Source organism: Mastomys coucha, unplaced genomic scaffold, assembly GCF_008632895.1.
Source record: "Mastomys coucha isolate ucsf_1 unplaced genomic scaffold, UCSF_Mcou_1 pScaffold15, whole genome shotgun sequence".
NCBI lineage: Eukaryota > Metazoa > Chordata > Mammalia > Rodentia > Muridae > Mastomys > Mastomys coucha.
In genome coordinates this window covers 124811732-124824376 of record NW_022196897.1, presented here as the reverse complement: position 1 = coordinate 124824376, position 12645 = coordinate 124811732, and the positions used below count along the sequence as shown (strand labels likewise).

At 37.6% G+C, this 12645-nt stretch overlaps 1 protein-coding gene across 2 annotated transcripts in view; it reads right to left on the bottom strand.

The window, feature by feature from the left end:
- Sptlc3 (serine palmitoyltransferase long chain base subunit 3) overlaps nt 1-2959 on the bottom strand; it is a 142696-nt gene extending 139737 nt beyond the window's left edge. For both annotated transcript variants that reach the window (XM_031372049.1, XM_031372050.1), the window contains exon 1: nt 2580-2959. In XM_031372049.1, the coding sequence (XP_031227909.1) occupies nt 2580-2696 (117 nt within the window). In that variant the 5' untranslated portion in view covers nt 2697-2959. The remainder of the gene's footprint in view (nt 1-2579) is intronic.
- Between the last annotated feature and the right edge of the window lie 9686 nt (nt 2960-12645).

The window sequence follows — 12645 nt, the reverse complement described above, 5'->3', positions numbered from 1 at the left end:
TTGCTGATCTTTTCATATTCTTGTCTATTCCTTCTGCTTTAGTGAAAAAGTGAAAATCTATGAAAATGATTTGAATTTGATATGTTTATTCTCTTCTTTGTTAAACTCAGTGGGTAAGATTTTGATTTTGATTTTTTCTTTTACATTGCTTAATAGCATAAACCTGTGGCAATTAGCTCATGATTACATCTCAAGCACAGTCTACATAGCTCAGTGGTTATTGACTTTTTCCTAAGATTGTGGTAGCAGTCCCTGTGATCCCTCCAAAGCCTTTTAAACAAAGAATGGGCTTAATCAGTGATAAAAAGCCCGTTTCAGTTCATCCCTGGTACATATGGGGCTTAAAGAGGAAAGAAAGGCAATAGGATTAAGGATTGGAAAAGCCCCAGAAAGAAACTCTAGGTTATTTCCAAAATGGAACAGTTCTGGCATCTGGTGTGTTGTGAGGTTTGGCTACTGAGCCCACATGCCGGAACCACAGAGTTCACACCAAGCTACCCTGGAAGAAAATGAAGGACATTCCTAAGAAACTGCCTACCAGTGTTTTCCAGTGTTTGCTGAGAGATCTTTTGCCAACAAAATCTTCCATAGTAGTTGTATGTGAGAGAGGTAACTGTGAGGTATGAGTACAAAGAAACAGAAAAAGAAACTGTAAATGGATCTTTCTTGAAACTGGTAGAGTTTGAGACACTGTCCCATAGGACCTAAGTCCCAGCAAACCATTTGAATGATCACTGACCTCAGGCACCTACATGCTCGGATTGCTTTTGCCAAAAGGCAAGGTTGTTGGTCAATGCATAGCTTATTAAGGGGTTCATGGGGTAAAATTTTTTTGCCTGAGGATCAGGATAATAAAGACAACTTTATTCATACTTTGGAGGGAATAAATAGACCCTTGGTTGCTTCATCCTGTCATAATCTCAGGAGAGCTTATTATTTCAGGAAAATACTGATTAAGCCCAACCGAGGTTCTCGGTGGAAGCCAATTTCAACTTAGAAACATAAAAATGTATCTTAGCAAGCAATCTGGATGGCTGGTCAGAAAGAGCTGTCAAGAAAAGCCTCAGCAGGGACACTGTCAGTCGCTCCTAAAGAAGCTTCCATGACTAAGAGTGGGGTGGTCCTGTACAGTTTTACTTATGTACTTCTGGGGTCTGAGGATTGTCCCGTCTATTTATTCTTTCATTTTCAAGCACTAGAATGTAGTTATGAAACCATGATAGATAAAGAAAAGGAAAACTTGTTTGAAGGCATCTATGCTCAAATAAGATACCCAAGAATCAGAATAACCTAGAAGGTAAACAGTGGCAAGTGAAACAGGTACTTCGTGGACAAGGGGCATCTTAGCAATGATCTGAGCCGATGGTGTTTCGTGCTGGGATTTCTCTTTCACCTTTTCTCTTCATCCTGCTCCAGACTGAGGCTTCTGGTACATGCTTTCCTACGTCTTCTGGTAAGAGAGGGATACGTTTGGGGGACCATATCATTTTACTATACAAACTAGGCTCTTGAGTACATTCTCTTGTATCTCCCAACTGGATCTGCAAATTTGATTCTCAGCCAGCCTTGTCTATTCTGTGTGCTTGACACAATCTGAACTTTCCCCCCAATAGAGGCTGGCTCCTTAGGGTAATGGAACAAGGGAAAGATTGCATGGGGTTCCACATGCAGCTTTCTCAATTCACCCCAGTTAGATTGCCTATCTGTCTACTCAATTTTGTTCTTAAGGAAGATTAGCTCACCATTCATCTCAGACCAGAGTCCGGGCATGGTATGCAACACGCACAATTGCTTTTATTCAAGAACCCCACAAGTTTGGGACACTATTTTGAGTACTTTCTTAAATTTCTCTTGTCTAGCACAACCCCTCAAATATTTTGCAACAGCCCCAACCTTGTTCTAAAAATGAGGGAGAAAAATATGAAGTGGAAATAACTAAGAAGTCTTGTTTTAAAGGTGCTGCTTTGCTTTCAGAGTTTGGAAAACCCTAAGCTACACTTTCTGAAGTGTTTTTTTTTTTTTTAGAAAAGAATACTGGGGGTCAAGTTTCAAAGAGAGACTCTAGCCTGTAATCGGGTAGTGACTGTGACAATGCTCTGTTAAACATCCAAAAGGTCCATCCAACCAGAGTAACATTTTGCATCCATCAGGGACAATGATTATCTACCATGCAATCTCCGCAAGATTTACCTTCACTTCCCTTTTACTTCGGAAGCGTCCTGAGTGTAAAAGGCTGTTTGGTGAGCCAAAGAGTTTAATCTTCACTATCATGTCCCCCAAAGTACTCGAGGGTAAACAAAAAGTTTACAAAGTCCGAACTTTAAAGAATCCAGGATCCTGTGACTCTGTGCATTTTCTCTTGTCTAGAGAAGAAAATCTGTTTTCACTTCAAAGCTTCGTAGTAGCCACACATAAAGGATTAGACAAAACACAGAAACAACACAATAAAACATCTCATGAAGAAGGAACCTTTTTTTTTTTCCCATTTGAGGGAAGACTGCCTTAAAAAGTGTTGCAAAGAAACACACGGAAAAAAAATTTGGCTGTGTAGATTAAAGATGCAAGAGATAGCGTCTTACCTGGACTTCTTTTGAGATTCCGTTTTTCCCACAATCAGTGCTTTGCGTTTTTCCGTGCTGAGTCTTAGGATTGTGTAGAATCCCATTAGTAACAGCGCTATCATTAGGATTGGCCATTGGTAGGAAGTGTTGAAGCCAAGGCGGGTTTCTCTCTCTGCAGTCTCCTGGAGCTTCAGTTTTCAAGTGACTGAAGGAATGACAGAAAGCTCTTTGCGGCAGAGCCTTTAAAGGAATCCTACCAGTCAGGATTTTCCAGAAGAAGAACCGCAGCCTATCTGTTGAGCAGATCTTTAGCTGTTACCTTTCCTACTTTACCCTCGTGGCATTGTGGGTTCCATGGCAACAATCCTGTTTCTGAAACTACAGTTTGCCCTGCTAGTTGCTTTTTGAAGCTGAGGAGACTTGGAGGAAAAAACAAAATCCAGGAACATATACTGAGGAGGCGGGCTGAGAGGTGGAGAGACTTTTAAAGATATACACAGCACACTCACAGAGTTCGAAGTACTGAAGGGCTACTTACAACGCTTGCTCTTTCTCGTATCCTCTCCCCTTTGCATACAGTTAACAATTTTTTCACTGTAAGCTAACCTTTAAAAAAGTAAATATTCTTTGTGCCAGAAAATAACATCCACAAGTGACTCCTAGGGGTTAAAGGGACAAAGGACAAGTGAGTTAGTCAGTGGGTACAGAGTTTCAATTGAGGTGGGAGAGAAGCTGGTGGCTATTGGTCACTGAAAATGGAAGAGTACATATGTAAGGTCAATAAATTGTGTAAGTAACAAGATTCAATTGGTTAATACCTATTACTGGCCCTGGTAAATATTAAGTTGCAACAACATTATTCATTACCCACATAGAAACATATGCACCGTACAACATGCAAAAAGGGTGAAATGATGAAGGCTCCCAGGCTATTTAAAATTTAGGACAGACATAAATCTGTGAAACAGAACACTCTATTTCTTAAAAGGAACGCATCATATTAATAACCTTACAGGAGCATTCTCTATCAGAACACTCTATTTCTTGTGAGGAATGCATCATTTCTTTTTATCATATGACCTTAAAGAATCCATTTATCTTTTCTATATTTCAGTTTTCTGTATATAAAATGAGACAATATATCTGCAGCACAGTAGGAAATGACACTTGACCTTAAGTTTGCCGCTGACTGTTGTGAGGCATAAGGTGACTATAGAGTCATACTCCACAAAAACCTCTGGTTGACCCACTACCCCTATTCTTTCAATACAACAATCATCAGAGGTCTTTTTCTTCCAGGTTTCATCAAAAGGCACTATGGTTTGTTGTGTAATACCAAAACCATTTACAGTCTGTTGATATTTCTGAGCCTACCTTTGTGGTTTTCCTTTGTTGATATCAGACAGTCATATATGAAACTAAAGACCTCAGAAGTAATGTTCTTAATAGGGTATGGTGGTACACTCCTGTAATCCCATTATTGAGCTGGAGGTATGACAATTGCTAATTATAGGTCAATTTGGCAGCTTGGAATGCATAGTGAGTTCCAGGCTAGACAAAACCACAAGTTGAGGCCCTCCCTTAACCTTTTTTTTTTTTTTTTAAATATTTCTGTCTCCTCACACCATCCTAATCTGATTCCTCTCCTGAATGTATGAAACTAAACTTTTGCTTTTGAGATGAGCCTTTTTCAAATTTCAATTAATTAATTATTAATTAATTAATTTTTTAAAAACTCCATATTTTATTCCCCCGCACTGTCCACCCTCCGACTGTTCCACATCCCATACCTCCTCCCCACCCCACTTTCTCCATGTGGATGTCTCCACCCTCCATCCCGACTGACCTCTAAACTCCCTGGGGCCTCCAGTCTCTTGAGGGTTAGGTGCATCATCTCTGAATGAACACAGACTGGAAGTCATCTACTGTATGTGTATTGGGGGCCTCATACCAGCTAGTGTATGCTTCTTGTTTGGTGGCCCAGTATCTAAGAGATCTTGGGGTCTAGGTTAATTGAGACTGCTGGTTCTCCTACAAGGTCACCCTCCTCTTCAGCTTCTTTCAGCCTTCCCTAATTCAACAACAGGGGTCAGCTGCTTTTGTCCACAGGGGGATATTTTCTTAACAGAACTCCAATGGCTCATGTTCTAAGATTAAGAATTGATAAGCTGGAAAGGCAAAGGACATAGTCAATAAGACAAATTGGCGACCTACAGATTGGGAAAAGATCTTCACTAACCCACATGTGATAGAGGGCTAATAATCCAAAATATATAAAGAACTCAAGAAGCTAATCACCAAAAAAACAAACAACCCAATCAAAAAATGGGGTGTAGAACTAAACCAAGATTTCTTAGCTGAGGAATGTCAAATGGCTGAGAAGCACCTAAAGAAATATTCAAAGTGCTTAGTGATCAGAGAAATGGCAAATCAGAATGACCCTGAGAATCTACCTTACACCAATGAGAATGACTAAGATCAAAACTAAAGGTGACAACACATGTTGGAGAGGATGTGGAGAAAGAGGAACATTTCTCCATTGCTGATGGGATTGCAAACTGGTACAATCACTCTGGAAACCAATCTAGAGGTTCCTCAGAAAATTGGAAATAAATCTACCTGAAGACCCAGCTATACCACTCTTGGCAATATACCCAAAGATGCCCCACCATGCCACAGGGGCACATGTTCCACTATGTTCATAGCAGCTTTATTTGTGATAGCCAGAAGCTGGAAACAACCCAGATGTCCCATGACAAAAGAAAGGATACAGAAAATGTGGTTCATTTACACAATGGAATACTACTCAGCTATCTCTGTTTTCTTAAATGGGAATAATTAATGTTTCTATTTCACTGGGTTTAAAGAGTATAAAAATGTATAGAAATCTTCAAAACAAATGTGAATACACTGTAAATACTCGATAAATGATAGCCTATCATCACTATTCATTGAATAGACAGTAGTCTAGTATTTTGGTTTATATACATTATGATCAAATTTCCTTCATTTTAATTTTTTATATAATGTCATACATTCTGAAAGAGGTGTCATGAGTTTGATTAAAGTTACTCAGCTATTAAGAATGAGGACATCCTGAGTTTTGTAGGCAAATGGATGAAACTAGAAAATATCATCTTGAGATGAGTCAGCAATTCATCTTCCTTTACATGTTTGCTGTTTTGGGGATCACCATATTCTCTGGCATAATCTGTCTTGCAGTAGACCACATGACTCTCTTTCAGGTGCCTTGCCCCATACTTTGGAGGAAAGATGCTAAGAGAGAGACTAAGAAGACTGAATATATAGGTCTTCCTAAGTTTTCTAACCAAGTATAAAATGAATAGCAAAACCCTGAGTAATCCACCTTGAATCTTTGAATCATCTACTTGAATGACACTATGTTATATAAATCTATAATTTAGTGTACTGGCTGTATTTTCTTGTTACTTTACTTATGTTATGCTCTGTACTAGTGGCGTCAATCGTGAATCTTTATGAATAGGGAGGGGATTGCCCATATTCCTGTCTTAGTACAGAATCAAGACTTTTCAACACCAGGTACCTAGAAATGAAGTCCACTTATCGGGCCAGTGACACAAATGAATGAACAGACAGCAAACAAATAAATAAAACAAAAATAATAGGAAATGGCTTCTGTTGTCAGAACCTTATATTCGGATCTAAATTGTCTTATTTCTCTCCAAAATAAAGTGTCTCCCAGAAGAGGTGATGGTAATGATAATGTGACCATAATTTTCATCCAAGTATCCCTGATTCTCTTATGTCTAGATGAATAAGACAAAGTCTGGAGCACAATGATATTGAGTTAGTGCTGAGTCTATGCCTACTCAATTTGTTTCCGTCTCAGAGTTTTTATTGCGTTTGTCCCGACGGTCATCAGAGCAGAATGAACTTTCTATTGGTTTCTTTTTTCTCAGGCTGCTACAGTGGGTGGTGGGCAGTAAATCTTTGCTGGCTTATTTCCTACTAAACTTTGCACAACGGAGAGATAAAGAAGCAGGAGAAAGTACTGTTGTTGGCCTGACGGACTACCTCACATTACCCAGAAAGATAATGTGAAGACAGTATGTTATTTTTGACTGAGTGCTATTGTTCTGTACAGAATTGATAGTGATATTTTAATCTTGATGCTGGAGATTTAATCATGAACCTTGAATTGGCCTGTGCTCATTTGGTGAATATCATAAATCACTATCCACAACTTCTAAAACTATGCTTTGAATGGAGAATTTTAAGATCAAACTAACAATTTAGAGAGCAGAAGATCTTTCTTCCTCTCCTCTTTGGCATGCTCCCCATTTTATTTATATTTCTCTCCATCTTCATATTTTTCTTTATTTTCTTTCTACACAGAGACAAAAGCCACATGTAAAGAAAACATCTCAAAAGCACATTGTTTCCTTCTATTCCCATCTATCAAATTTTGTAATCACACATAGGCCTTTAAGAGAGATCTATTACAAGGCTTCAGTCTTGAACTTGCATGTTTGTATGTGGAGGCATGTATGTACAGGTTTATATATGCTAATGTATAAGCAGGGTGCACGTGGAGGAGTTCAGGCGTCTTCAGTCGCTTTCCAACTTAGGTTTTTGTTTTTTTTGAGATTCTAGTTAATGTCATTTCTCTTTTCTTTTTCTTTCCCACATTCCCTCCCATACCTCTCCTTGCTCTCTTTCAAATTCATGTCCTCTTTATTCACTAATTGTTGTCACATTCACATATGTATGCATGCATATGCATATATATTTCTAAATGTAATCTGCTCTGTGCATTGTTGTTCATACGTACGTTTTCAGGGCTGATCATTTTGTATTGGAAAAATCAATCAATGTGATCTTTCTTGGAGAAGTCTAATTCTCCTGCTTTTTGCATTCCTTAGTCATTCATAGCTCTTTTGCAGGGTTAAGGCCCTGTGAGCTTTCCCTGTCTACTTTGGTATGTCTGTTGTTGATGTCCCTTAGTTTTTTGAGACAGTCTCTCACTGTACATGATTCCCTGTCTCTACCAATGTTGACTTTTTAGGTAAGTAACACACATTGAATACAGCAAGCACTTTGCTGACCAAGTCTTTCCCCATCCTCACTCTTGAGCCTTTTCTGTCACATTGCAATGCATATACATTGTTGCATGCTCAAAATCTGCTTAGTACACCTATCCTTTGCATTGGGCTACTTCTGGGAGTACAGTCAGTGGCTGGTCATTGCTTTGTACCATCTATTGAAGTAAATGGGAAGTTCTGTTCAAATGAGTGGATGCTTTAGGTTTAACAGTAAAATCAGTAAATATTTAGCAACATTTTAGTGCTTTTAATTAATTAAATGAATTTTAGGTTAATCAGAAAACTTGATAATGGTTTGCATAACTACTGCATATTTCGTTTTTGCTGTGTCTTCAGATACAACAATCAATGAAACACCCTCAGTCTCTTTCTCTCTAAGAACTAATATTTAGGAGTACCTTCAGAGTCACTATTTAAGATGGTTGTCATTGTTGAAGATAAAAGTGAGCCTACCCCTGGATGGCAAATAGCAAAAATGAATCTAGTCAATGATAGTTTTAGGTTTTTTGATGGCTCTTTGTTTTGCCCAGAAGTCTGCTTCAATAAAACTATTAATGGAGCAGACACAAGGGAAGTCAAAAGAATGAAAACAGACAGTAAAGAGATGCTCAGAGGTTTCATGGTATACTCTGAAGAAGCTCTAGCTATATGAGAGTTGTCAAAAAGTGAACAAAATGAATGGTTAGAATTGTGCAAAATTAAGTTAACACAAATCTATTACTTATCCATCAATTAAGTTTTTTATCTATTTGATAGAGTAGGTTTGATGTGGAAACTAACATTTCAACAGGTTAGGTGACTTCTCAATGTCATGGGAATAATATGCAATAGAAGATGTTCACAAACTCAAAATATCTGGGTCTAGGGTGAGAGAGATACCAGTGTATCTACCATGGATGTCTTCATTTTGATATAGAATTGATGAGTATTAGGCACCAAGGAAAGAAATAACCTAACCATTAGGACCTAAAATTTTTCACTTGTGACCAAACAGTGAATAAATACTTTATTTTGCCTTGCCAAAACAGTAAAACCTTGCAATTCATTTAAGTAGTTATGAAGAATCAGTGACATCTTAGTGTTGACTAGTAGATCTACCTAGAACTTAGTTTTCCTGAAAGATTATGTCTGGAAAAACTCTCACTGGCATAGATAATTTCATTTCAAAAACTGCTTCAACACCAAGATTTAGGCACAGTGGCATAAAAATGTAAACTATATGTGGCCAAATATACAATTTGGATTGAGCCAGAAGTCATTGAAATTGATTGAGAAAACAGAAAGTTACCAAATCAGCATGTCTATTATCTGGTGGAAATTATAGCTTTTAGTCAGCTTAGGTTTAGAGATTTTAATCAAGATCAAGATAGACTTAGTTTTCATATCTGCAGATTTTGTGGCCTACTGAGATTAGGAAGATTATCTGCACTACAAATCCTTCTCATAGCTTTGCTCCAAAACACACCCTGGCTAAAGCTATAGCTACAGGTTCCACCATCATTTCCTTCAACTTGCTCAAACTTAGGTGGTGGTGCTTGAGAGACAGTTTATTATGTGTCATCTGTCTCTCTCTTTGTCTGGACAGGTTATGTGACCATAACTTCTGCTCTGCATGTGTACTGACGATTTCACATTCATAGCATCAGACATGTGCCAAAAGGGCACAGGAGTCAGGAGCAAAGAGCCCCTCCCTGTTCTCTTCTTCTTTATTCTGACGTGTGTTCATTTAATGGCCAGTGGTATGACAGCCAGTTGTTCTCAGTAATAACAATATTTGTGAAACTGTTATCAGTTTGCATTGTATCCTTGTTTACTTGCCCATTTTTTCTTGAACACCTTCCAAGTAAGTCCTTGACCTCAAATCTTTGTCCCAGAGACTATGTGCATGAACTTAAATTAGAACAAATGTACTCCACATAGTCCATTCAGATGTGTTGATCTGAAGTCCAACTGTGTTTTTTGAGTGACCAATACTAGGTTATTCTGAAGATTAAGAGAGAGGCACAAGTGAAAAATTCTACACATTCCTTGAATAAACTCTCAGGGAATTTGGAAACAAGAACTTCTATTATGTCTCTGATAAGAAAAAACTGTAAACTAGACTTAGAGAAAGTGTCTACAATCTGAATTGAAGAGGAACATTATTGACTTTGAAGCATCATATGAAAACCTACAATTGGAATGATGCATAGGTCCTGAAACTCTCCTAGAGCAAGTTTTGTGAGTAGAAAAGAAATACAACAAATGAATTATTTTTTCCTATAATTTTCTGCTATTCTTTCCTAGGAATAGAATCCATTTCTATTCCTACTTAGCAAGGCATGGTAAATCGAATGAAATGTTCATCACTTTCATCAGGAATAGATGTATTTGATGTGAATGTAGATGGAGCTTACTAGCCTAAGACCAACAGCCCAACCAGATTGTACTCTGTCTGTAGACAAGGAGAGTCTGGTTTCCTCATTGCTATTAATAAGCCATTCAAATCACTCAGCTACTGTGTCTTCCTCTTGTCTTCAAACCAGGTATGTCACATATTTTTTATTTTTCTTCTGTTACAAATCTCTGATTGATGTTCCTAGAAAATGTTGAATGCTTTGAAAAAGCCTGAAGTATATAATTATATGGATAATCTATTATGATCAACCAAGTTCTAATTTTATAAAATAAAGTATAAATTAACTACTATTTATATTGTGCATCATGATGGGTCTTGTAACACACTCATACACTGTAGAATGGCTGAGACAAGATAATTGACGTATATTATCTCACCACACTTATCTTTACTGTGTATGGGATAACACTTCATAGCCAATCTTTTAGTAATTGGCAAGTATGTTGTTCATTGCTTCTAACTATAGCATCTTATTGCATTAGACCTATCAAACATTCCAATCTAACTGACTTTTTTGTGTCTTTTAACCCTTTTTAAAATCCATTTTATTATTTAAGGTAATATACAGTTATTGGGATATGTAAAATTGAGGGAAGAGTTAATCTTCTGACCACACTATTATTTCAATTAATTTTACATATGTAAAGAGTAACAAAGGGTCAGTATATTATCCATATTAGGGGTGTTTGAAAATGCATGTTTTTAATATTTACTTATTAAATTTTATTTTAAAATAAACTTTATTATAAAATATTGAAAGTAAATAAAAACATTATACACTAAAATTAAGTAGACTAAAGTCTATACAACTAAACAAATTTCTATACAGTTAGAATAGGCATTCATACATTAATTGTGGGGCTTCACATCAAATTTTACACTTCATTATTAAATGTTCTGGGAATTTATCCACCACCAAAACCAAAAAAAATTCATGACAGAAGTAGAACTAGAGAAACACTTTCTGTATATGTTATTATAATTTTATATATATTCTTACATAATTTGTTATTTACTTGCATTCTGTCTTTTCCTCTTTTTTATTGAAGATAGATTTTGTTGTTGTTGTTGTTGTTTTGTTCCAGATAGGGTTTTTCTGTATAGCTCTGGCTGTCCTGGAACTCACTCTGAACACCAGATTGGCCTCAAATTCAGAAATCTGCCTGCTTCTGCCTCCCAAGTGCTGGGATTAAAGGCATGTGCCACAACTGCCCAGAGAAGATAGATTCTTTTATCATGCAATATATCTAGATTATAGTTTACTCCACCCTTTACTCCACCCATTTACTCGACCTACTCACAGGACCTAGTCCTTGATGCCTTTCATTCGAAATGAACAGGTTTCTAAGAGGTAACAACCAAACATGACAAAATAAAATATAAAAAGGTGAAGCAAAGACTTTTCATATCAAAATTGGATGATGTAACCCAACAGGAGGAAATAAGTCCCAAGAGTGGATGAAAGAGTCAGAGACCCACTTTTTCTCATGGCTAGGAGTCCCATAAAAATACTAAGCTAATATCTATAGTTTATATTCAGAGAATCTAATACAGATCCATATAGGACCTGTGCTTGCAGCTTCAGTCTCTGTGAACCTTGCTTAGTTGACTCAGAGGGCCATATTTTCCTGGTTTCTTCCATCTCCTCTCACTCCTAAAATCTTCATGCCTCCTCTTCAGCAGGATTCCCTGAAATCTGAGAGGAGGGATTTGATAGAGACCTAATATTTAGACTCTCTCTAGATAATGTTTGCTGTGGGTTTCTGCACCTGTTTCCATCTGATGCTGGAGGAAGCCTCTCTGATGATGACTGACTAAAGCACTGATCTATGAGTATAGCAAAATACTATTTGGAATTATTATTATTTTATTATTATTATTAGACAAATTGTGCTTGGTTTTATCCTAGGTCTCTGGACGGTCTAGTCTCTGTGTCTTGACTTCTCAAGTAGTGTTAGGTAAGGGTTTCTTCTCATGGAGTGAGTCTTAAGTCAAGTCAAGCCTGATACTAGTTGGTTACTTCCACAAGGTCTGTGCCATCTTTGACCTAGCATACTTTGCAGGTTGAACAGATTGTAGGTCAAAGGTTTTGTAGTTAGGTTAGTATTCACATTTCTCTTTGGTAGCCTGCGGAGTAACTTTCTTCACAGAGACTAGATATAGGGGTGAAGGTTTCAGGTAGACCACCTTGTTTTCTCTATGTTCAATGAGTTGTATGAATATTATCCTCAGCAATTAGGCCTACTTTCAGTTTGAGGAGGGCAACTAATTATCTTAGTATAAGCCTGTTTTTTTTCCTTTTATGATTTCCATGGAAGCCCCTTGCCCAACAACTCAATTGGAGGCAACTCAGTCTCTCCACTTGAAGCTATGACTTGCTGTAAGATTAGGCTAGCTGAGGCTCTGTATCTTTCATTACTAGGAGTCCTTATTAGGGTTATCATCATAGATTCCTGGAAATTTCCACTGCACTAGGTTTCTACACCACCACCCAAATACTCACCAAATTTAGTCATCTGTCCTTGCACTTTCTTCCTCCATCCTATTTCCTCATACATACCAGATCCCTCCTACCCCCATCTCCATCAGGCCCCCCCCCAGT